General features: G+C 34.8%; 2 protein-coding genes across 15 annotated transcripts in view; one reads left to right on the forward strand and one right to left on the reverse strand.

Moving 5' to 3' along the window:
• The window catches only part of LOC133517776 (tyrosine-protein phosphatase corkscrew-like), a 45,584-nt gene extending 36,990 nt beyond the window's left edge, over positions 1-8,594 (forward strand). Inside the window, exons 6-12 of one of the 2 annotated variants that reach the window (XM_061851195.1) lie at positions 231-359; positions 543-670; positions 5,359-5,523; positions 7,031-7,141; positions 7,384-7,474; positions 7,608-7,756; positions 8,418-8,594. In XM_061851195.1, coding sequence (XP_061707179.1) covers positions 231-359; positions 543-670; positions 5,359-5,523; positions 7,031-7,141; positions 7,384-7,474; positions 7,608-7,756; positions 8,418-8,438 — 794 coding nt within the window. In that variant the 3' untranslated portion in view covers positions 8,439-8,594. The remainder of the gene's footprint in view (positions 1-230; positions 360-542; positions 671-5,358; positions 5,524-7,030; positions 7,142-7,383; positions 7,475-7,607; positions 7,757-8,417) is intronic. The other variant, XM_061851203.1, reaches the window with a different exon arrangement.
• Positions 8,595-12,987: 4,393 nt separating this feature from the next.
• The window catches only part of LOC133517668 (coiled-coil domain-containing protein AGAP005037), a 173,349-nt gene continuing 158,521 nt past the window's right edge, over positions 12,988-27,815 (reverse strand). For 12 of the 13 annotated variants that reach the window (XM_061851030.1, XM_061851047.1, XM_061851039.1 and 9 more), the window contains one exon: positions 12,988-23,455. In XM_061851030.1, the coding sequence (XP_061707014.1) occupies positions 22,700-23,455 (756 nt within the window). In that variant the 3' untranslated portion in view covers positions 12,988-22,699. Of the gene's footprint in view, positions 27,604-27,815 lie in introns of all 13 variants that reach the window. The other variant, XM_061851083.1, reaches the window with a different exon arrangement.

Here is a 27,815-nt window from a genome sequence, read left to right on the forward strand (position 1 = left end):
AATTTAACGTAATGAAAGTAAATCTGTCTGTCTGGCTGTTACGTCTTCAAGCTTAAACTGAACTGAGGTGAACCTCTCTGAAATATAGATGAAATATGGAGATATTTTGAGCCTCGGGGAAGGACATATGATAGTTTTTTATCAATAATTATTATCATTCCGCGCAGACGAAGTTGAGTGCAGAAGCTAGTCCTAATACTCATTGACAACATTCATTTTTCTTACTTTAGCTATAGTTGCTGCCGAGGATCTCTCTAAGACCACCTTGGTTTCAAAATCCCTGTCAGACGATGCGCTTATGGTGGTCCGGGGCAATATGAACATGGATAAAATCAATGGAAATCTATATCCAGACGCAGGTATTGTACTAAATTATTTATAACTTTAATCCACTATTTATGCAGTGTGCGCGCTACGCTACACTCAACACTGTCACACTTAGCTTTATATCAGTAGCATACTTTAAGCCAAATAAATCCGTATTTACTGCCGACCCTGCCATGTTTTTTCCTTTTTTTTCCAAATATCTACATATGTTTCAGTAAAAGACAAGTTATACATCGTCACACAAGGCTGTCTGCCAAATACAAAGGATGATTTCTGGCGAATGGTGTGGCAAGAAGATGTTAGAGTTATAGCCATGATTACAAATGAAATTGAACGAGGCAAGGTAAGCCCGATGACACTATTGTGTAATTTAATTATATGCGTTTGTATAATATTATAAATAACGTTGATAAGCGAATATGCACGAATTTATAAGTACTATAATATATAAGTAGGTAATTAGGTACCTCATAAGTACTAACATTATGCGCCCTATCCGGGTGTCATGTACTGACTACATCCAACTAACATCTTATGTAATGCACATGACTTTTAATGTTGAATAAATGAAATATTTTTTGGTAGACGACGACAATTTATTTTGGGTTTGCGAAGCTTTTCGAATATTTTTCCAAAACTGTTCTCTAAGTTAAAAAAAAAAAACATCCTTTGCTCTTTCTAATATAAATTTAAAGACCTTCTTATGCTGTCACATGTTGAATTATAGGTAATCGGGCGGAAGGATGGTCGGACATGTCGAAACTATATGGGTTCCGTTTTTGACATTTTGCTACGGAACCCTCTTTTTGCGGTTATAATTATAATACTATCACAAAGCGAGGTTTAGACTAGCAAGAACTTGCATGCAATTTTCATTACATTTCGGTATATGATCAAACCTTTTTAATGCAGTTTAGCTTAGTAGTCGGCAATGTAACGTAAATTGTATGCAAGTTCTTGCTGGTCTAAACCTCGCTTTAGGAAAATATACATTGTGTCATCCACGAAGAATGCCTTGACTCGTAATGTCATGTTATTAAAGGTTAGATTTGACAAATCTGTGCGTCATCGTGGATGATACAAACTATACAGATTCTCTGTGCCCATGCTCCACTGACAAGCGCCTCTTGCCAAACTATAAAGTTAACCTTAATTACATAGTGTTCCGGATGGAGCCTAGAAAACATAAACATATAATTTTATGCTTATAAGAATAAGAATAAGAATAAGAATAAGAAACCATTTATTGCCACACAAAATACAATGTTTCACTTAAAAATAATAATAATAGGCATGCGCGGCAAAAGGAACGGACTCAGCGTACAGCGGACTTATTTAGTTAAAATCTTTTTATTCCTATTATTTACCTACTATTTCGATAGTTAAACTAGTCCATTACCCGATTTATTAATTCAAAATTTAAATATTTCATTTGTTTTAAGACAGAAGGAAAATTTCGAAAAAGTCAAGAGTTGATGATTTATAAAAACTATGGGTCCTTTGTCGTTTGTATGTCAGTGGCAAACGTGACATTTTTGTTTGAAGAAACGTCACTTTTGACACTGATATATCCGATCAATATCGTATCTAGAACTAATATTTAACGTATCATAAAGTTCGAATCGAGCCGTGAGTCAAAGGGTGCTCCTGGCCAAAGTTGACAGCAGTACTCCAGGGACTGATTAGCGATTTATATAGTAGCAGTATTTGCTCCGGAGTAAAGTATCGCGTCGCTTTATTGAGCACAACTAGTTTTTTGTCTTGCAATGCAAAGAGGTAACGCCGGCAGCATTCTGGGGTCCATGCCGAAAGCAAGGCGTTTTTCATATTTAGTTGTATTTTAGTTTGGTCACTTAGGTTTTAGGGTTTACTTTTAAGTTATACATTTTACGTAATTATCGGTTTAAAGATTCTTTATTCTCATAAGAATTTGTACAATTCACTTAAAATGAGAACTTAAAATATATTCATTTTATTTACATATTCCATGTCACAAAAGGAGCGACAGACACTGATTGCAATTTACAATAAGCACTTGTTATTATTTTGCCGGTAAGTATGTTTAAGTAAGTATTTGTATTAGGGGGTAGGTAAGTGGACAAACAGTGTAATTATATTGTAACTTGTGTAATTTTGTACCATAAAAATATATAAATAAATGATGTATTTCGGAAAATAAGAACGATATATATTATATATCTTTTGTAGTTTGTTATTCATGCGTTTTTGTCGGGGTTTGTGATAAGTGTATATTCAAAAACTTTATTATACCTGTATCACAAATCCTGTACCATTCTGATGGTATAATTGGTGAGCGTCAGGATGGCGGGTGGACCTCAGCAAATTTGAACGAATTATTTATAAACATATTGTACCTTCGGTTTACCTCAGTGTACCTTTAATAGAATCCAGTGTACCTCTCCCTAAAACGCGATATTTAACAAAAAAGGTCCACCCGCCATTTTGACGTCAGGATGGCGGGTGGGCCTATGAAATCTTGCATTATACTGCACTAAAAATATGCAGTTATATTGTACCTTCAGTGTATACCTCTGCAAACCTTTAAAATAAATAAGGAAAAAAAAAGTTTCAGCCGATATAACAAAACACGTGCTCATTATTTTTTCCTGCACTCAAACATATACTCAAACCAGCCATTAACTAGCAAGTTGCTTGAGCATCACTTTCTATAGGAGTTGGAAGATTTGGTCATTTTTTAGTACTTTGGAGGACGATTTCTCCCAATAGGTTGAGTTTGGGCAGCTAAAAAAATTCGTGTCTGTTATTTTAGACTACTCTATAACATATATAAATAGAAAACAAATCGGAACTGGATAGCTATTTTTGTTAAAGGTACATTGAAGTACACTGGAGGTACAGTATAACCACTTACATTTTGCGTGAAATAAAGCAAGATCCTGACGCTAGGTTGTCATTTTAGGGTTATATAGGAATCTGGGTTCTATGTGGCCTTTTCTGTTCCTGAATATGAAGGCCTTAATTATTTTACGATTTCGGGTTCAATAGGGAACTAAGAGGTAGGGAAGAGTGAGGCAAGATGGAGTACCTAAGGTTTGATACTTTCACTTTATTTCGCATGCACCAATTAGCATAACCGATCTTCAAGGTCGTATTAAATCCAGTTCAAAACCATAACAAATTTGACTAGGGAACAAATCAAACTGTTTAAGGAATCACTTTTTTAAAGTAGTCACACTATTACATCATATTACATTAAATCTGATTCGTTTCTTCTCACCCATAACTTTGCATGTGTGAAAGTGTGTAGTTAACGCCAATAGCAATTAAATTATGGTGGTAAGGGTTGTAAAGGGCTGTCAATATCAAAGAATCACTACTTACCATCACTGATTACTCTTTTACTTATGAAAAAATTGTAATCAGTAAAAATAGTGATAGTGTGCATTAAACAAATGTATCAAATCTTAGGTACTCCCTCCCTATTAACCCCGAAATCGTAAATTGTTTAAGGCCTTCATATTCAGGAACAGAAACCAAGTAGAACCTAGATTCCTATATAACCCTAAAATGACAATCTAGCGACAGGATCTTGCATTATACTGTATCTCCAGCGTATTCAGTGTAGGTACCTTTAATAAAAATAGCCATACCTCTCCCAAAATCCCCTCTCCACCTTGGTGGACCATATTTTTTAAAATATCTCCTTTTAGGGAGAGGTACACTGGTTTACATTGAACGTACGCAGAGGTACACTGAAGGTACAATATAACTACATATATTATGCTTGAAATAATGCAAGATTTAATAGGTCCACCCACCAACCTGACGTCAGGTTGGGTTGGCGGATGGACCATAGTTTGAGCATAGCTCGTTTTAGGGATAAGTAAACTGATTTCTATTAAAAGTTTACAGAGGTACACTGAAGGTACAATATAACTGTATACTATTAGTGCAATATAATGCAAGATTTCATAGGTCCACCCGCTATCCTGACGTCAGAATGGCGGGTGGACCTTTTTTGTCAAATATCTCGTTTTAGATAGAGGTACACTGGATTCTATGAAACGTACACTGAGGTACACCGAAGGTACAATATGTTTATAAATATTTCGTTCAAATTTGCTGAGGTCCACCGCCATCCCGACGCTCACCAATAATTGTAGATAGGATTAACAGGTCAACTCGAACGTATACTGACATAAAGATGACGATGACGATGATGTGCATCTCGCTCGCTAACCAAATGACATTTAGATATAGCATTTTGATTTCAGTGTACATTCGAATTAGCCTGTTAATCTATGTGACTTCTAACACCGATTTAGTTGTAAAAGCGATATTTTTTTCCAGAATCAGTATTTACACTTACGTGTTACATATACAGGGTGATTCAGGAGACGTGAGCAGGATCAAGCTTGAGCATTCAGTAAGTTATAAGCAACTGTTTCGTACCAGTATTTGTGAGATTCACGTTCTTTTATTTTTTACTGTTCAAAAAAAATGTTTTAATTTATTTACGCCATGTATGGTCACCCTCTTTGTTTTATCCATAACAAGTGACAAATTGAATGTCATCGGAGTCTGGTTACTTTTGAAAAATCGTATCTCACTCAAGTGTGACATTTTGTTTTCTTCATAATCAAACTGCTGTCATAACGGTTAAAGAGGTTTTATCTTTCTTAATTAAAAGTTGTAGGGTGTCCATGGTTGTAGATTATCAAATTTGTCCTTCCCAAAAAGTTAAATAACAGAAATAAAACGAGATTGTTTTACTTAAATATGATGATGAACGGTTCATTAACATTTACTGCTTGTGTAGGCTTAGTCCTGCTCACGTCTCATGAATCACCCTGTATTGATTCCGGCCAAAAAGAAAAAAAAATTAAGAACTTTAATCGCCCAAAATTATAAATTAGTGACCAATATTCGCAATACAAAGGAATAAATTAAGGTCAACGTATGCTCGATTACTCTATATTGAGATACCCTAGTGAGACTAATTTAAAAATTGTTTCTGTTATTTTCATTAATATTTTCAGTTTTTTACAGAAAAAATGTGAACGATATTGGCCACTATCAGGTCTTCAGGAATACCACGGGGATCTGCTCGTGAAGTCGATCTCGGAAACATGTTTTGAAAACTACATTCTAAGAGAATTTGACTTGTCCGACGATAAAGATCACTGTAAAATTATCTACCAGTACCAGTTTACGGTATGTATTCAACACCTACGCGTTGTAATTGGCTACTTGACTGATTTTAGGGTTCCGTAGTCAACTAGGAACCCTTATAGTTTCGCCATGTCCGTCTGTCTGTCTGTCTGTCTGTCCGAGGCTTTGCTCCGTGGTCGTTAGTGCTAGAAAGCTGATATTTGGCATGGATATATAAATCAATAAAGCCGACAAAGTCGTACAATAAAATCTAAAAATATAATTTTTTTTAGGGTACCTCCCCTACACGTAAAGTGGGGGTGAAATTTTTTTTTCGCTTCAACCTTAGTGTGTGGGGTATCGTTGGAAAGGTCTTTCAAAACTAATAGGGGTTTTCCAGATTTTTTTTTTAATAAAGTGAATATATTCGGAGATAATCGCTCCGTAAGAAAAAAAATGTGTCCCCTCTAACTTTTGAACCATAGGTCCAAAAAATATGAAAAAAATCGTGGAAGTGGAGCTTAAGAAATACATTAAAATAAAACTAAAGCGGACATGATCAGTTTAGCTGTTTTTGAGTTATCGCAAAAAGTTTCCCCTTCACAGTAAAAAGACTTACTTTAATTAGGTACTGATTATGCAAATTTGCCTATTTGTTTAACTCGGGTGAAAGGTACCGTTTCATCCCTTGCTTAACAATTTACTATACTTTAGGCTCCAGTTTAGCTTATTGTGACGGAAGAGTAACTACGGAACCCTACACTGAGCGTGGCCCCGACATGCTCTTGGCCGATTTTTTTTTGTATATAATGTCAAACGATCTTGATTTTCCTGAGGATTAAATGTCTATATAGGACTCATGGCATTTAAGCAACACAAAGGTCAGAAATGAGAGTTAAAGTCTGACGCTCGCACTCTACGATTGAAACGCCTCTAACAAAATGATAAGGTGATGTGACGTCACATCATATAAGTCTGTCCTAAATGTATGGTAGATCAAGGAAATTGCCATTTTGACCCTGAAATATTGCGTTTATGTGTATAGTCGTCATACAATTTATTTTTCAATAAAATGTAAGGAATCGAATGGTACCATTTTCTTTTCTATTTTTGAAAGACAAAAAAAAAATCTTTAAATTCCATTTTTTTATAATAGATGGCTCATTTTCTATCCATTTAACTAATTTTTTTTATAATATTCAACATGTGTCAAGTACCCAATTGTAGCACTATATATTAACCGTATTACCTACTTACAAGTGAGTTACAAGGGGCAAAGTAGTTATTTAACCCATCGTGCTAATATTGATATCCGAGTAAGTAAGTCAAGGATTCCGAATTGACGAGCGAGCAAGGTGGTTCAAATAATGAAATCTCAACGTTGCGGCGGTTTCAATTCAAGAGGGTTAAACAAACTTTGATTTCGAGTGAATTTTTCACCACACCAATGCGAAGAAATGAGTAGCTGTAAATCATCACAAATAAGTAGAATCCAAATGAATGCTTTTGAAAGCTTATCAGAGGACATTTTTTCAAACATTTTTAACTTATGAGCTTGTTTGAATTGAAGACGTGGCCCGACCACGGGACTCCCGAGGAACCGGACGGCGTGCTGGCGTTCGTCGCAGAGGTCAACCGGCGGATGGCGCAGGTCAGGAACGAGGCTAATCCGCCAGAACAGGTAATTTACTCACCCAGTATGTAGACAACTGAAATAATTAAACCGTGTAAAGAAGAAACAAATGAAGAAAGTAAATATAAATAACCCAGAAAAAAAACATCACTCTTTTCACGTACATATCGTCAAAAAAAATACTTGAGTGAGGTGTTTTAATTTAATGTGGTGAACTTAGTATGTACTTACTAGTACAATATACGGGAACTGATAATAATACCTAATATAAAATATTGACATCATTTCAGAATGTCCTCTGCGTACACTGCTCAGCGGGAGTGGGACGGTCCGGCACCATGGTGGTCCTTGACATACTTATTGATAAAATTAACACATCTGGTAAGCAAAATACCATCATTTTCGCACCTCCGTGTCTTTCTTAGCCACTTTGTACCTACTAATCATTATTGAGCGAGTTTTTTTACTTATTCGTCTTTAGTGATTTGGAGGATGAACTAAAACCGTGTTTCAGGATTACATTGCACGATTGACGTGTACAACACGGTGAGGATAGTGCGCGCGCAGCGCGGCGGCATGGTCCAGAACAGCTTGCAGTACCGCTTCATTTATCTTGCATTGCAGGCCTATATGGACACGAACAAAATTAAGTTAAAACGAAAGGTAGGTATCATCCTACCAAAACTTATTAAGTAACCGTTTTCCGGGTTCCTTAGTGTACCAAGAACTCTTATAGTATGTCTGTCCATCTGCAGCTTAGCACTACAAAGTTACAATTTGGCATATCAATCAACCAACAAAGTGGTAAAAAACCGGCCAAGTGCGAGTTTGACTAGCGCACGAAGGGTTTCGTAACATTATCTACAAAAACGAGCAAAAAATCAAGTTTGTTGTATAAGAGCCCCTTCAAAATATTTATTTCATTCTGTTTCTTAGTATTTGTTGTTATAGCGGCAACAGAAATACATAATCTGTAAAAATTTCAACTGTCTAACTATCACGGTTCATGTTATACAGCCTGGTGACAGACGGACGGATGGACGGACAACGGAGTCTTAGTAATAGTCCCGTTTTACCCTTTGGGTACACAACCCTAAGAACGATATACGGGTGTGCATAGGTAGGTAAGTCTCTTATAACGAATAGGAAGGGGCTTAGAAATCATTGCACTGAAACAAACAAAAAAATATGCGCTCCTTTCGAACTGGTAAATCCGCTTTTTGTGGCCGAGTGTGAAGTACGGAAAACCCTACCCTACATGCGCTTTTACTACTCCATTTCATGTATCTGAACTTGTTAATTATACATGCATTTAATTTTTCAGGTATACACCGCAGAAGCTTAAGTATAATAAATTAATAATAGGCTTCAACACTACTCCACAAACCAAAGTTTAAAAATAAAAGATATCAAACTGATAAAAAATATAACAAAGTTATTTAAAGCTGCATTTATATGTACCTACATAAGTGTAATGGAGTAAATTCATCAATTACTCGTATTGTTTGTTTCATTATAGTTTTACGATCCGAGCATGTTTCGTTGCCGAGGCATTACTGGCCTTTTCCATTACCAAGCGCATATGGCGCTCGGCGTCAGCGTACGAGTAGAGCGCGCGTTCCTTGCTTCCGCGGCCCTCGAGTTAAAGAGCACACAAAGCGCACTCTTCTTAGTTCGCCTTTAAATAAGGTCGAACGTCTGTATAAGGATCAGTACCCCTAGTGTAAATAAATTCGATTTCGAAACGTGACGTACGCGTTTGCGTTTAGTCTCATTTTGTATTGGATTTAGAAAGAGCGCGCCAAGCGGGACGTTTTGGAAACTCAAAATCCTATACAAAATGAGACTTAACGCAAACGCGTTCGTCACATTATGATGTCGATCAAATTTACACTAGGGGTACAGATTTGATAAGAAACAATGATGAAATGAAAGTCTTAATTCATAACTTGACATGTAAGTATATTAATTTTATACCACAATAAAAAAACATACTATGCTCCTATTTCTTAACATATATAAAAAGAATTGAATTTACAACATAAAATTAATTAATTATTACAAACTTAATACTTAGCAAGCTTTAAGCTAAAAAAATATTACAAGCAAAGTTCGTATGTCAGATAAAATTATCATTTTATAATAATTTCATCATAATATACTTACAAAGTCTTATTTAAGTACATAAAGCTTACAAAATTAACACGGAGATATATAGCTATTTGGCACAACTTTACTTTCACATAGTTATGTTTTAGTGAGCTGCTGAAAGTCTTAATCGTTTTCTGGGAAATTAAATGTTGAATATTAGTTGAACTGACGTCCTAAAACAATTCAAATAAAATAAAATAAACATTTTTATGAACTTACATAGGTATACAGGATGATTCAGGAGACGTGAGCGGGATCAAGCCTGCATATTCGGTATATTATTAGCAACTGTTTCGTACCAGTATTTGTGAGATTAACGTTAATTTAATTTTTACTGTTCAAAAAAAAGAGTTTTATTTTATTTACGATATTTATGGTCACCCTCTTTGTTTTATCCATAATAAGTGACAAATTGAATGTCATCGGAGTGTGGTTACTTTTATAAAATCGTATCTCACTCAAGTGTGACATTTTATTTTCTTCATAATCAAAGTGCTGTCATAACGGTTAAAGAGGTTTTATCTTTGTTAATTAATTGTTTTAGGGTGTCCATGATTGTAGATAATCAAATTTGTCCTTAAGAAAAAGTTAAATAACAGATAAAAAGCGTGATTGTTTTACTTAAATATGATGGTCAACGATTCATTAACATTTACTGATTGTGTAGTCTTAGTCCAGCTCACGTCTCATGAATCACCCTGTATAAATTATATAATACCTGCAGAACAACAGTGCAACATTGACTCATAGTAGGTTTTTACTCATTATACTCTAGTAAAATAAACGCAACGGTTGGCAACCTAAACCTACCATCCGTTTTCTAAACTGCAGCATCTTAAATATGTAGGGAACGTTGCGGATTTTAAAGTTTAGGTCTTACGATTGAGAAAATTATGTTTTTGTTGAGATACTCGTAGTCCGGCGAATTTGAACAAGAACAATTTAAATAAAATATTTTGCGCATACATACAAAAACCATATCAATATATGTATATGTAGTTAAGACTCTTTCACTAGAGCTAGTCTAGAATTAGTACTTATTTCATCTTAGGTCCTTTATCCGTGGTAGAAATATATTAGTACTTTTTTCTCATTCATCATTCTAGCTGGCTGCTTTTGTAGCCATTAGAGCTCAGTAATGCGTCGTTAAAACACGTTTTTTTTCAGTGTGTATGTACCCGTTCGTCAATTTACTCCCTTGCGTAAGAATAATACAGTAGAAACTCGATAACTTAAACATCGATAACGTAAAAACCTCTATAAGTTGATAACATTTCTTGTTACCTTCCCTTCGGAGTCCAAACCTATTTTACTTAAAGTACGAAACCTCTACAACTTAAACGAATATTTTGGGTAGGTATTGGATCTCAGCAACTTAAAGTTGTGTTGTGACGACCTTTATAACTTAAAGCATTTATTAGAGATTTATTTCCAATAGACATATACCTAAACATAACGTTCTGTTAAGAAATTTGTTTTTATTGCGTTCACGTGTTGACCAAATGGCTAAAATTGGGAACTGTAAACTTAGTGTTTATGTTTAAATTCATTGAAGGTTTACCTGAGATCTAAGTACCGCCCATTGTTGGGATGGTAAATTAGTTTTTAGTCGTTCTCCGGGAAACACATATTTTAAGTGCTAAACTAATTCAAAATTCGAAACAATAATTATTAAAACTTACATACACTGACATATTAAAAGTGACTGAAGCATGAAAAAAAATAGTTTGAATTTTTTTGCGAAATATTAATAAAATAATGGTACTACCTTTATATATAAAATAAATTGTGCTGTAATCTTCTTGAAGTAACATTATTTGTACATATTTAACCTAGCCCTCCTAACTTTCCTAACTGTGACTGATCGAACCTCTGTAAGTAAAATATGAGCCAATGTAAACTTAACTTGGACTATAAGTTATCGAGGTTCTACTGTAATAATTTTCAATTATTATTAAACTGTCTCGTAAAAGGTGTCCTAATTTCGACTTAGAGCTGTTTTTTTTATCATACTTTTGTACACACTACCTTAATGTATGGGCAATATTTATGACATTTCATCCGTGTCGATATTTAATACGTTGACTGTACGTACAACTCTGAAAAGTGTTCAATCACCTCATTGATATGAGATGTCAGAGTTAGTGTTTGCATCTAATTATCCTCGTTTAAACGTTGCCTGAACTACTAAGTTTCAAATGAGCCATTTGTCAAAGAAAACGCCTACGCAACGGTCCACAATCAGGGGGCCTCGCCAAGATGCCAATCGTTTCCAGAAAACGAAATGAAACGCTAAGATAAACGTAAATAATGTATGAAAAAGACAGAGTTTTTTTAATTAAAATAGCAGAAACGTTTCCCTTACAGTTTCGTCTTATAATGTCTGTCCATATTTAGGAAAGTACTTAAATCTGGCCCAGGGTTTTGAAATTTTACTCACAAACTGTATTCAATTAATGAATGAAAGGCATCTTTCGTTGGTTAAGACTACATTTTGATAGAAAACATATTTTTAGGAAGGTACTTCATATATTGTGGGTATAAACTGAAGAAAAATGTACACAAAGGTCTTTAAAATTAATGGTAAATATTAAATTTTCGGTAACGAACGCGTTGAAAGTTGTATTGAACCCCGAGCAAGCGAGTAGCAAGAAAACCTCCAGAAAACATTGCTTAATGTTTTTAATGTACGTATTGTGTTCACTCAGTGCAAGTTCGTGTCGCCGTCCTGAAGTATAACTCATTAGTTACCTATCTGACAGCTGTCGAATGATATGAAGATGTCGCTCATCAATGTTCACATTTTTTGCACTTCGCATGTAGTCAATCGTTCGACCCTTTTGCACATTTCTGATGCACATTTTTTTTCTCTTACCCATGATATATTAAGTTACTTTCTCATTAGTGAAAATTATATTAAATCAGAATATTGAAATTTGTCGATAAATAGTACCTACTATACCCAATAAGCTATTTGCTTATAAAGTATCAAGTAAAACTAATTGTAAAGGTACTTATTGGACTAGTAGGCACTATCCGTTAGGCAATATCGAGCTGATGAGATGCCGAAGGAACTCTTTCTTTGAAACATGTGGATGTGACCCTCACCTGTGTCAAAATAGGCAAGGCGGTGCGAATCGAGTTCTATGAACACGCCATTCCATTCATTCAGAGAACTAGTAATTAAATAAAAGGAGCTGGCATTGTAAAGAAAACTGCGTATTTTTTGACCAAAACGAAAACATACAACATGGTAGAATCTTTGGTTAGTCGGCACTGAATACATTTCCACTTTAAGAAAAGTACTTCATTTAGCATGACGAAAATGTACATGGATTCGTAAAAAACTGAACATTATTATATATTTATACGTACAATTCCTTTGTATACTTACTTATTATGTTTAGACAAATGTTTTTCGTGTAATATTAGGTAAATCACTAAATATAGTGGTTGTTAATGTCAGTCATGCATGGCTTCAAAACGCAACTATGGAGAAAGTATGTTAATTTTGCCTGATGGAGGATTTTAATATACATGAATCAAAAAGGTAATTACTTGTTGAAAAATAATTATCATGTAGCAATTTAGCTCACCGTTATACACGGTTCCGAACGTATGATTGAAATAGGCTATACCATACCATACCATGACCATACCACCATATAGACCATGACTGAGCCATACCTGACTTATGAGTAGGTGTCATCAGTATCCATTATCAAGCAAGTCATAAACGCGTGCATGTGTAAATTAAGTTATGTGTGCTGAAACATTTTGTGCAGAGGTAGAATATAATAACATTTATTATTTTATTAAGTAGCAACACAATAATGACAAGCGTTTTTATAACTAGTTACTTAGTTTTACTATTATTTCTAAAAATCTAGACCAGGGTTCCCCAACTCGTTTTCATTAACAACCTCTATCCAATATCCCGACGCCGGCCCTAATTAGCCCTGCTCGGTGCTCGTGTGCTTTAGGGCTGATCTAAGCTATATTTTACTAATGCAGATATATTTCGAGTCTAAAAATAAGGACATTTCAATTCATACTTTTTATATTATAACTATATCACGTATATTTTTTCATAATGAATTTGACATTATTTTATATTATGCTGTATTGAAAAATGTGGCACATAATCTATACTAATATTTATGACGGGTATAGTATGTTGTGACTGTGACAAAATTTAGTGGAAGACTTGGCCTCAACACTTATCGCGCGGTAGCCACACAATGATTACCAATGTAATGGAATTTGCGAATGTAGTAGCATACAAGATTCACGCAAACATAATAAGTAACGAAAAATCGTACATGGATAAGCAGATATATAAAATTGGATTATTAACCATCTTATCACAGTCTAATTGTATAAAATATGCGTAAGTATACCTCTACAGCCATCAAAAATATTAATTAGTTACGTCTGACGTTACAATCCTTTTGGAAGTAGGCATTCAAAACAAAATTAAGTCACATTCATAAATCTTTACATGACTATACAAATGTATACGACAATTATTTCGTTGTCCTAGAAATCAATTTCAACTAAAAATAACATTTTGAATAAGGTTACGGCGTAAAACTGGTCTTCTGATTGCAATTAAATTATATATTTCATCATATATTCATATATAACGATGCACGGATATTCAATGATATATTTTTATCCTAGGAGGCACGATATACTAGTACACAATAAAAAATTGGTGTTTATTTTAGCTATATGTATGTAAATACTTACTGGTAGGTAGATATTAAAGGTGTGATTTCAAACTGTAATAAAATTGTGGTTTAAAAGGCAAAAAAGAGTTTTGAAACGTACGTAAATGGCAGAATATAATTATGTTTAACATATAAGATTAGGTATCCATTTGTCTGCCTTAGCCACTAGTAAAAAATGAAGACATATTACGTGTTGGTAGCTACACTTAAGGATCTATATGACTTATTCTAAAGTAGGTAGGTCTGTACAATAATATTAGCCAATCATAGAAGATCTTACATCATTTATTAATAAACTAACTACACCCCGCAAAAAATTAAAATTACATGCATAAGTTAAGTAATACTAATGTAACCTTGATTTTATTCTCGTTTCGGGTAGGTATTGAGATTCAATGGAATCTTTAATGATTATTCAGACAGAAATTACTCGATAGTTGAATATAACGTTTCATAAAATTATTTAGTGTAAATATGAATTAAACTAAAGGTAATTATTTTTTCACCCCAAACATTACGCCGTATTATGTGCAGGCGGGGATAAATTTAGCAAAAAATGAACTAATGGCATCGCGGTCATAAGTAACTCTATGCTTGGTTCTAGCTGAAGATGAGTGTTTTACCTATCTAAAATCGTTAAAACACTATCGATAATAATATATTTAAGTAGGCAATGACATTACTATAGACAGCGCAGTAACTGAAATGAAATGAAAAAAAAATGGAATGAAGAAATGACAATATTATTCATGTAATTCTTACTGATAATAATCTGGGCCGCATTAGAAAGCGACACTTCTGGTTCTATGAAAATAGCACTGTGCTTTACCAGTAGGGTGACTGCTATAGTTATTGACCACTACATGGTAATTGACCACTCCTAACAAATCAACCAACAAAGAAACAAGCCAATGGAAGTCTTATTGTTAAGAGTACCGGGTGGCTACTTTATTACCTTTCTCAAGCTTAACCTTGTAATGCCCGCAAGCATTTTTAAACAAACATTAAGATTCTGCCCAATGTTGTCAATTAAGCACACTTATATTTTAGTGGTTCCGGCCCAAGACATTTTATGTTAAAATAAACATGTTAAAGGCAGCGATTGGTAATAAACATAGATGACGAACTAGCTCTGCAAAATGACCCCACACACATTGTGCCGAAGCGGGCGGGGCGTCAACATTCTGCCGCGGAGCTGTTTAAGTTCGCAAATGGCGGCCCGTTGTCACAGTCGTAGTAAGAAGTATTCAAATTTTATCTTTAACAAAAGAAATATGCCTCATTGTGCCGATAAATGATGTGCTAGTCATTCTAAAAGACACTGGAAAAAATATGGGATTACCTTTCAGGTACAGTTTAGCTAGAATCATATTATTTTGATTTCTCTTGATCAAAACAGGTTTTATATGGGGATGATGTTATGCATTTTAAACAACTATTGATATTTAGAAACTTTCATTTTAAAAATTGATCAGGTTTTTGTTTTGATAATTTAATTTGTGATAGTAAATACGTATCGTTGTTGTAGGTGGCGCTTTTTTTATGTGTACATTTTTACTAAGTCTTGGTATCTCGCTGCTATTTATAACTTTTCGTTAAATTCGCGGACGGCTGGACCGATTTGGCTAATTTTGGTATTGGAATATTTCTGGGTTAGGGACCGTTTGAACGGTGAAAAAATGCGAGGAAAATAGTAACACCAATAATGTTATTTTCCCATACAAACTGTTCCTACGACGACGTGTTCAATACGAATTTCTGCATTGTTGCTCTGATCAAGTTGCAAATCGATATCTGAGGATCCGAGAGGACCTTTATAATGAATCTGAGGTCAAAAATGAAACAGACGCCCGCCATCTTGGATTTTTGCTGATCATAATGAAAATCTATATTTATGGATTCGAGCGGCCCTTCAATTTGGCAAAAACGCCCGACATCTTGAATTTCTCCGTGTTTACTTTTATTATTATGAAAATCGATATCTGAAGATCCGAGAGGACCTTTATAATAAATTTGAGGTTAAATTGAAAAAAGAAATACCGCCCGCTATCTTGGATTTCTGCACTTTTGCTTAGATGAAAATTAAAATCTAAATATCCGAGAGTATTCAGTATGTTTATGAGGTCAAATTTTGTAAAAACGCCCGCCATGTTGATCAAAGCAAAAATGCAGAAACCCAAGATGGCGGTATTTTTTTTTTCATTTTTGACCTCAGATTCCGTATAGAACTCCTCTCGGATCCTCAGATATCGATTTTCATCTTGATTAGAGCAAGAAACGAAGAAAGAAATCACACGATATCACACGTTTTTACTAAATTTGACCTCAGACTTATAATGAAGGGCCGCTCAGATCCTCAGATATTGATTTTCATCGTGAACAGAGCAAAAATGCAGAAATCGAAGATGGTGGTTTTTTTTTACTATTTTTGTCGTAATATTCATTATAGAGGTCCTCTTGGATCCTTAGACATCGATTTTCATCTTGATCAGAGGAAAAATGCAGAAATCCAAGATGGCGGGCGTTTTTTTCATGTTTGACCTAAAATTCGTTATAAAGGTCCTCTCGGATCCTTAGAAATCGATTTTCATTTTGATCGGATGAAAAATTCTGAAATTCAAACAGTCGGCATTTTTTTTAAATTATGATCTTAAATCCATCCATCCTCTCGGGTCTAAATGCCAGCTGTGTTCTCCAAGTTTGACCTATCAAAAAGTCTATCAAATTTACATTAACTTCTATTGACATATTTCTGTGCCACCTAACTAAACGTCGCACGTGCCCTATAAGGTGAACGATACAATGTATTCATTGGTTCGGAAGCTTACTTATCTTTAAGCATGTGCGACAAACGAACAAATAATAAACCTATTAATTAATCATAAATAAATTATAAATCATCATACAAAAATATTGCATTTAAAACATGTTCTATATTGCATGAAAACGTCTACTTAGAGTAGGTTTCCATTGTCATGTATTTTCAAATAACAACGCTACAGCCTAATACTATAATAGACCAATCGTAGTTTGGGTGGTTTCAGTTGACTAATCATGATCAAACGAAGTTTCGTCGAAGAAAATAAGACCTAAACTTTGACGTGTTGCCATTGGTCCGATATGAGTATTGTGTGTTTTACTAGTGGGGCCACTTTTACGCTGATATTTCGTTTGAACTTAGTCTCTTGCGTTTTTTTTGTTCGCAGGTTAAAGGGAAGTAGGACTTTTTATATTATATTTTAGGATATAAGGGGTTATGTTTTTATTAGCCAAGCATAGTTTTTGAGAACATGTCGTGTTCTTTTTTAATTACATTGGGCCAGCGAACGAAAAAAAAAAACATAGAAGACTAGCTTCAAACAAAATATCAATTAAAAGTGGCTCTACAATTAAAATACGCAATACTCAGAACGGACCAATTGTAACTCGTTAAGGTCTGTTTTCTTAGACAAAACTTCGTTGGACCATGATTAATCAATTTAAACCACCCCAACTACGATTAGTCTATTATAAAATGAAGCTCTGTCATTGGCTGTAAAGTTATCACTTGAAAATACATGACAACGGAAACCGACTCTAAGTAGACGGTTTCATGCAATATAGAACATGTTTAATATATATAATAAATGCAATATTTTTGTATGATAATTTATTATTCATTTTTATTTTAACATGTATTAATGAATATACAGGCTTATTATTTGGTCGTTTGTCGCAATTAAGCATCCGCACTAATTAATACATTGCGATCCTTAGATACCTGCGATATTTAGTTAAAAAAACAGCTGGCATTGGGTATTTTTGAATTTTGCTTTGATCAATCCGAAGCGATCCGAGAGGCCTTTTATTATGAATTATGATTTTGAGATCAAAATAAAAAAATGCCGTAGGTTTGAATTTCTTAATTTTTCATCCGATCAAGCTGAAAATCGATGTCTGAGGATCCGAACGGCCCTTCATTATGATTATGAGGTCAAATTTGGTAAAAACGATCTTGAATTTCTCCGTTTCTGAGTCCCCTTCGTCCGATATCTGAGAATCCAAGAGGACCTTAATAATAAATTTGACGTCAAAAATTTAAAAATAAACGGCCCCTATCTTGGAATCTGCACTTTTGCTTTGACTAACAAGACAATTGGTAACTGAGGATCCACGAGGATTAGCTGCAGTGAAATAAAATTACTAAGTTTTTTTTTTTTATAATACAGGTTGATTTTGTTATTTATGACCAATTGTTTTCCAGGCAAGATGGCAACTTCCGTACTTCTTACGTAGACTTTAGCTCGCTGCAATAAGGTTTACGAAAGGTCACGTAACTGCATCGATCATTGGGTTAATGACTGCCGATGGTCGGATAAAAGAAGGATAGGGGCAGAAACGCGCGTACTTGGCCACAAAGTTAGAGGTTTTTGAGACAACTTTGTGGTACCGTTTCTTAAAAAAATGTACTTGATGATAATTAATCAAAGGCAAAACACGTTTTTTTTTTCGCGTATTTGCCTTGGACTAATAATACTACAGACAAAGTTTTGGTAATACACAACTAGGATTCCATCATTCACCAATTTCCTTGTACTTACGCGCGACACACACACATACAGCTATCATCCACCGTCTGCCGTCAGTCGGATCGAGACGTCGTTGAAGTGAATTGTAGATAGAAAAAAATATGCAGGCATGCGTGGTTAAATGTTGTAAAAAATATTCCAATCGGAAGAAAAAAAGAGACGGAATAACTGTTCATAGGTAAGTTAGTAGTTTATTACGTTATCATGCGTAAAATCACGATATTTAATATCAAAACAGGAGTGTGACCAGTAAGTTCAATAGGGTAATTTCGCGAAAATTAGGATAACTGATGCCCTTCTTATGTATATAGGGACTAATTAGGTAAATGGCTAAATTATTGTTTGTGCATTTTTAAAAAGGTGGGTATGGTAATTTCCTGCGAATAAGGAGATTAAGGACGCTTTAATGACTAATGTTTCCTATATTGACTACGTTTGCATTTATTTGTGTCTGCGTTTGCATTTATACTTATAAACTTAATCTTAATTGTGAATTGATGTACAATACCTACTTAATAAGTAAAAAAATGCATACTCGTAGTACCACAAAAATATTTTGCTATTGTATAAGTAACGGTTGATGCATTACCAGGCATTAAACTATTATATAAATAAGTACAATGTAGTCCAGTGGTTGTCATTTCTATAAATCATTAAGAAGTTATGACATTACCCCTTTCTGTACTTTTAGAGGGAGGAGGATTACCTAAAGAAACTAACCTATTTCCACCCAAGGAGCAGGTTGTACGTGCTGATGTGGTTTTTTGTATGTTTACTGTAGGCATAGCTTCTGTAGGTACTGTCAGTATTCCGCGCGCCTACGGAAACTTCAACACATGGCTCGCTCTTTAGTTGTCCCGGTCTTTCTTATTTCATTATTAGGTATCGCATCTTTTTCGAACATTGTTTATCACTTTTCCGATTCTGTGACATTATTATTTGTTAAAAACCAGATATGTCAAGTCAAACGTGTAAATTTAAAAAAAAAACCGACGAAATATAATTTCATTCCGGTGGTAATAGTACATTACGATACAAGTGCGAAAAATAGGAAATTCGAAACGAGTGGCGATTAATTCAAACACGACTGACACCGACGAATTATCCGAATTATCTATTCGCACATGTATCGTACAACGTTTTACAGTACATATGGCCCTTTAAATGTTTGACATAGTAACGTTATATGCTAATTTGCGCACTAGTGGGGTAAAGTAGCACCATTTGTACTGTAAATATTATTATATTACAGTACATATGGTGCTACTTTCCCGCACCAATGCGGGAATAGGCATTTTCCGTGCTTATGTCGAAAATGTAAAGTACTATATGTACTGTAAACGTGCGAATAGATAATTCGTAACTCGTGACGATTTAAAACACTCCCTTTGGTCATGTTTTAAATTATCACCCTCATTGCTAATTTCCTACTTTCCGCACCTAACTATTAAATAAAGTTTGAACAAAGTAATTATGCAAAATTACGCATTATCTAGACCTATAAAATCAGGAGCATATTTATTGTGGACCATAAAGCAGTGCTTTTTTTTTTTAACAATTATTTCATCATCGGGGAGATTTTGTGTTACATGGTATCACTCGCCTACACGCACCCTTTCAAACCATCCGCCATTGCAGTGTCACAGTTTGTCATAAGTGAAATTCTCTCTGTCAATATTAACTTATGGTATTTGCTTATATTTTAATTCGGTCACAGATAACAATTTTACGGTGTGTAAAGAAGTTCGAGATCAAAGATAATATTACCAATTCTTTTTGTTGTTACTGAGTGTTGCTGAATCAACTTCTGTCAAATATAGCTAAGAACCATCGCAAAAAAAAAACTCGGATTCACATAAAAAAAGCCCGCATCGAAATTAGTAAATCCGTTGGAGAGCTACGATGCCACAGACAGACGGACAGTCAAGCATTGATTTCAAACATATAACAGCCCTCTTTTACCGTCAGGGTTTTGCCCAATGTGATTAATCAAGAACATTTTTCGATAAGTACCTATGAAAAATCGAAATATACAATTGGTTTAAAAATACAGGATTGAATAAAAATACAAATTAGAATTATTTAGCATTACTTAACAATAACAATCATATAAAACATGCATGATTACCAAGATAAATAGGAATCAATCTCACCTCTCTTACGACGTTGCACGTGTGGCGTGACACTGAGCGGTGAGTCCGAGCAAATTTAGTACGAACTCTTACTTACCTATTAGCCAATACTCCAACCAATCATAAACAGGAGTATAAAACGCAAAGTCTGATACTATCGACCACTAGGCGGCAAATTTTAATATGTCATTAATTAAGCACATTGGGCAGAATTTGGAAGTTAAAAAAAAAAAAAACTATCGGGCAGGAACCACTAAATCAGTAGTGTTCTTAATTGAGAACATCGGGCAGGACGAGGTAGTGAAAATGACTAAAAAGTGCTTCAGTAGTTGTCAGTGGTAAATAATGACGTGGTTGCAATAACAAGAAAAAAGTAATTTGTTCAAATGCAGATATGTGTCAATTTTACTGTTAATATTAACAAAGATACATTGATTGAGTATCTTTGTTAATATACTTTAATTCTCTTTGCTATTAATAAACTGTTCAATACCCAAAGTTACAAACGTTTATCGAATTAATTTAGAGTTAGTAGCACTTAACAGTTTTGAATAATTCACGGTTAGTGTCACTAGACTTAAATTGACCGGGATATAAACCGTGACTACCTTTTATATTGTTTTTATCCGAGCGCGGTCTACACAACTTAGACACCCACCCGCTATCGCCAGTTACCAGTGAACAAGATGCATGTAACTGCGTCGAAATATCGGGAGCTCCATAAAAACAATATAAAAGGTAATCACGGCCTAAATCCCGGTCAATTTAAGTTTAGTAGCACTTTAATAAACCCAGAATCATACACCGCACCCGAAGAGGCATTTTGTGGGCACGTCAGTTAGTGTCATCAAAATCATGTGTCATTATGATTACAAATACTAAGTACCTTATTCTGAGAAGTCGAAAATGTATTATTTTATTTGCAAACGTTACTAATTGATCTGCCCGCAAAATGCCTTCTCGGGTGCGGTGTATGCTTACAATATCGTAGTTTGTCCACAATATTCAAATAATAGTAAATTATCAAGCAGGGTCGAAAATAGATTAAAAGTTGCTTATTTTAATTTCACATGACTGTGTCATACAAATTGATGGCAACGGTTACCAACTTATCAATATGTTCACAAAATTATCTATACATTATATTTTCACTATGCGGCTGAACACAATGTTAATAAAAATCTAAATAATTTGGTCACAGTGTCCGAATCGATCAGAGTTTCAAAAACCTTGAAATGTTTAGTTTAATTGGAATGTTTAATTGGTCATTCTAATTGAATACTATTTTGCATCAAGCAGCTTATGCTTCCTTTGTTATGCTTTTATTTATTTCTCATATTATTGGTTCGGACGCTGTGTCAAATTGCTCGTAATACAACACTTTATTTATATATACAGTGCGACATCTTGACTATTTTTTCTTTAATTATATGTGACAGTTCATATATAAAACAATCAGATAATTATTTTGATTCACGTGACTTCCGATATTAATTTGTAAAGGTGATTTTACTTAGTGCCTTTCGTTTCTGTATCCATGACTTGTAAACATAAGAAGGCATGAAGAACACCATACGTGAGACACTCAGACGATTTTTCGGTCTTTGACTCTTGTTTTGTTAAAAAAACATTGCCTTTTTATGCAGTGCAATTGGTTATCAAAAGGAGCTGAGGTTAGCCGTACTTTAATGCCGAAAATTATAACTGTAATTTAATATAAAACAGTTCTTTATTAACTCACCTTTAATATTTTATATATATTTTAAATTAAAAACGTAAATATACGTGATGATTTTATACAGGCGTGCTTACCGCCAGCGCGCCATTAACCACTTCGGTCGCTGTTGTGACTCTTACTATTAAATAAATGGTTGTGTATATGCATGTGCGAACGCGAGCTCGCAGTTCACGCTAGCGGTAAGTGTGACTGTGAGACCACACTAAATGTTCTTCGTATATTCCGGAAGCACTATCCTGAAATAGATAAACTAGTTATACAGATATAAAACAACTGCTGGAAGGTCACAGAATGTCAGTCTCATAAACTTTATTGGTTGTGGCTATAGTGTCAGGTGCAGGTGGCCTCTCCAATTCCGATGGCGCGGACGTGTTCTGCGTCGGCTTTTGATGCTCTCCGTCACACGCCAAGTGTGTCATGCTGCCGGAAATGTTTGTTGCGGTTAGATTCAAATTCATTTTAGTAAGTAGGTTCGATTCACTACCGGTTTTCTTCAAGTCAGGCTGGGCTGTTGGTGGTAGCGATGGTCCGGTACGTTGAATCATCTGTAATCGCGCATACTGCTCTTGAAGCGCTTTTTGTTTCTTTAATAGCTCCTGGTGACGTTGTTCGAGAAGAGACTGCCGTAAAGCTGTTTTCTCCTCGCTAAGGTTGGAATCGGGAGGAGAGGAATCTGCATTCGGTGGAGACGAAGGAGAGGTGGGCGAAGCTAAAGGCGAGCGCGAAGTGGTGCGCGGCGGAGGAGGTGGAGGCGCCCGGCGCGCGGCTAGCGCGAGCAGCTCGGGGTGGCGCTCGGGCACAGGTGGCTTGGGCGGGTGCTGGCCTCGTGCGCGCACCGGTGGTGACGCGTCTGTGTCACTGCCGCTGGGGTATGAGTGCAGCCGGCGCAAGGGGCCCTCGCCCCCGGGCGCAGCGCCCCTGATGCTGCGCTCCGCAGGCTTGGCGAACGTCTGCAGCTCGTCTAGTAGCGCGTCGAGGGCGTTCTCTGGCCGCAGCTCCGCTGCTCCCCGGGACGCAGTACCTCGCCCGCTGCCGGTGCCCTGTGCACCATTCCACGTACTTCTAGCTGTGTCCCGCAATCTCCAACAGACATTATAAAAGCGAGGTTGCAAATAACGTAATGTTAAAAATCCATTACGTATGTTTGATAACCCGGTTCATCTGCAGGCTTTAATCCACAGACACGCGTCCGCAGTTAAATACACGTTCTACTTAATGCTTTTACGCAAATCCACATGGATTGAAGCCCAAAATATATCTCTATTGCAACCACACTTTTAAAATAATATTTCAAACATCGATTCCATCAAGACAGTCACAATAAAGAAATGTAAAAAAATATTTTAGAAAAACACTTATTAGCTAAATAAAATTGTTTTATACAGTCATACCCGGGTAGAACAAATATAAATAATATTATCTTATTGTTGCTGAATAATATTAGTCTCCAAAAAATATTGTAAGTAAAGGTGGATACCGTAATTTCGTACAACTTGCGATATATTACCATTTTTCCCAAAATACTAAATAAGAGATATTTGAGAACCAAGTAATTTTTTTAACTCTACATCTGGATATCCGGTTACTCTCCGTAATACGGCCTGTCCGGCCGAATACCGAATAGCTGGGCAGAACCGGAGTAATGAATAAAATATGCACTATACCTACATTAAAGTAGCATAAATATAAAAATAAAGTTAATAAGCTAAGCACTCGCAATGAAAACATTTAATAGTATTTTATACAATCATGATATAATAGAGAGCTTTTTAGTCGAGTACCGTGTTTAGGCAACGAAGCTTGATTAGTTACCTAAGTAAGGTACGAGATTGAAAAGCTTGAGTATATCACTATTGTATACAATACTTTTTCTACAAGTCACCTAAAATAATATTTTTACTATAATAAAACCTAAATAATTAATGAAAATTGGTAAGTCGGTATCTCGGTAGACGAAAACGTCAAAATCAGTGACTGTAATTTGCTGCCGCCATTTCTGTTCACAGTGTTCATACGGCTAAGTCAATTCAACAATCAACAATTAGCCTCAAGCGTGTGTTTTATAATTTTTCTTTACATCGTTTAAACACCGGAAAAAATAAAAATAATTTTGTAAGCCTTCACATAAATTTATAAAAATTTATAGACGTATTTAAAAAGTAAAGAAATTTTGAGCGGTTGAGACGCTCATAATTTTTGGCGCGAATTCGACAGAGATGACGTCACTCGTTGGATGCAACTGACGTTTATTTTATTACTAATGTTGTTCGTGTATTTCAGCTACCCGACACTTTTTTTGTAGGACAATCTTACACAGATCGACTTAGCCCCAAATTATTAGTTGTAAATCTCATAGATGAACCTAAAAACCATTCTATTGGCATTATTTTTTGCCAAAGTATACTAACAGATTGAAAGTGCTCATTTGTACAATAGCATTAAATTTTTTTCTAATATAAATCAATAATTTTGTTTATAGATTTTTGGTACCGTAAAATAATGCTACTTTACTCCAATATTTGCTCCACTAAGGAAATTTTGAATATTTTTAAAACTACCTATTCATTGTTAAATATTAAAATACATACATACATCATTATCATCTACATATTTTAATAGGTAAATCGACGTCATGATTTTTTTTCTATATATCTGAAGCAATGAATAAGTAACAAAACAAACCCGTTGTTTGAGTATTTTTGCTCTTACCTGTAGTTCACAGGAGAGCAAAGTTACCCCATTGTGCCTGCCATTACAGCCTGTATATCACTTATAAGTTTTTGATTTAATGTTAAGTTTTTCATTTAAATATACAAGTATTTACGAGTTTTTTCACCCTATAGAACTGCTCATTTGGACATCTACAATACGAGTAATAAGTATACAAACTTACAATAGATGGGTAATGCAAAAACGTCTCAATAACATCGTGTTAATAAGTGCAAGTTAGTCTAGCTGGCGATTCAATTTAAGTGTATTGAAACCCAACCAAGTGTTTCTCTAGAATTGGTTGAAAATAACCGATGTTTGAGATATAACCATTTTGAATTGTAAAATCGTGACGAAAATATATTTTTATACCAGATTTCTTTCAAAACCAGTGCGACGCAGAAAAAAAACAACAAATTTGTCTAACGAGTGACGTCACGTGACGTTTCGACCAAAGGCGTTGCGTTTCGCTCATTAGCATTACGCGCGCAATTTTTGTACTTTTATTTATGATTTTAAGCAATTCAATTGTAATTTAATAACAGAAATGCATTTGCATCATGATAAGTAGGTATAACGGTAACAATCATCCGAATAAAAAATATTTGGTTCAAAGTTAAACTTCATCCATGAGGCTAATTGGTAATTTTTATAATATTAGTATTTATTTGTTGTCTCTTTTGCTTTGCGAAGACAGAAAATAGCAGATTCTAATACGAGAAAATATGTTAAGAAAGTTGTATGAATTTTGTACGACCACATCCACCCCAATAAGTTATTTATTAACATCCACAACAATCAGAAAACAATAGCTACGAGTAATGTAACTGTGCTTTTACTATCATCAAGATCCCAACTGGCAAAAAGCTATTTACGACAAAGGTATGTTAATGCATTTATTGTGTCACTACAATTTGTGTCTTTACATATAGGTATATGTGTACCTATATATCGAACGATACACAACCATCATCGGTTTTTACCCTTTAACGCATGTCATAAAAAATATCTTGTTTGAATTTGAACTTTATTAGCTGATAATAGAGTTGAATATTATAACTGCCATATATGGTTGCATATGCGGTAAAGGGCTAATTAGTTTTCCTATATTAGTATCCTAGTAGTAGGGTGCAGATTAAAAGACATTGAAATATAAAAGTGCATCACTGACCAATTTTAGAATAGAGATAATTATAAAATAAGGCTGTCAATATTTTTTAATGATTGTGCTCGTTCTGAACACACATCTACACTTTTGCTTAGAATGGTATCAAAAAGCACACGGTTCATTCTACAAAATCTTTTTTGTATGAAGAACGTTCTCAGGGTTTTTTATGGAACTCGCCGAACTCGTGAGGTGACCAACGAGATTAAATATTTGTCATTGAAGCAGCTCGGACAACTTACCGCTTTAAAAGCCCTCTAAATTAGCACTCACAGCAATATGAACTTTCTTGTGGGACAAATCAATTTTTACTGATGTAATATGGATTTATATAGGACTTCAGAAGCTGTTGATATGCAACTTTTTGTCGGAATTTTATATTTAACGCAAAACATCGATGTTATCTTGGGACCTTAGATTAGTCATTAAGCTTCAAATTAATGGAACAAGTTACATTACCGACTTATGATTTTATATTCTTCTTATTCGTATTTTAAAGATGTGTGAATAATTTGTTAATATACTTAAATTATTCAGCAACAAAAAGACTAAAGGTTGAATAGTCCAAAGGGTAGAACGTGATAATAAGAACCAAAACGTGGTGGTTAGCATCGGAGAGGGCTGGTAGGCAAACACGGTTTAATTCATAACTTCCAATACTTATATCATAATGCGACATGAAAGATATAACATTAATATAATACGTTAAATTTTGTGAATTATAAGATGCATAAAAAGTGATATTTTAATGTAATGAAAATGTTGTCACTCTTAACAATTGTGATGATTTTGCCATTAGTAAAAAAAGTGATTTTAAGTACTCTTTTCTAAATACTCAACAAAGCTAATGTCTAATGACATTGCTACAAAACAAAACTAGTCTAAGGCTACGCTCAAAATATTGCTTTAAATAGTTGCTCTAAATACAATGAATATTAAGTGAAGTGCAAAATGTCCAAGATAAGGTTTAGAGTTAGGTACAATAAAAAGTGTTAAGCGAATAAAAGTGTGTAAAAGAATTACCTGTGCTCCTGTATCCTGTGATTGTACAATATCACTTTTTGAGATAGCATTCAACATAATAGCCAATCGGAAATAATTTATAGGATCATGTAAAAGAGATTATATCTTTCTAGTTCAAACAAAGGAGAGGAGGATAGCAAAAAAAATGGTGGGATTGACAAATTACGTAGTTAGAACGTAAGTTGTTAATGAAGACTTAGTAAGGTTACGAAAAAGATAGTAGTCGAAAAGCTTTCATTCTACTCCTGAAGAACTAGGTTGCGAGCTGCAGCCCCTGGTATCGAGAGCACGCTGCAACAAACAAACGCCGGTGCACTAAGGTCGCCAAGCGGCTAAAGACGCATGCGGTTACTCTATAAGTCAACTTCACAATACAATTACCTATATTGTGAAAATGCCACTTCCACGATGATGTTTCTCATCACAAATTAAGCATCAATAGGGAATATTACGCGAAACTCTGCGTAGGTGGCGCCACTACCACATCCCATCACAATCCGTGG

The sequence above is a fragment of the Cydia pomonella genome, chromosome 1 (assembly GCF_033807575.1).
Source record: "Cydia pomonella isolate Wapato2018A chromosome 1, ilCydPomo1, whole genome shotgun sequence".
Classification (NCBI taxonomy): domain Eukaryota; kingdom Metazoa; phylum Arthropoda; class Insecta; order Lepidoptera; family Tortricidae; genus Cydia; species Cydia pomonella.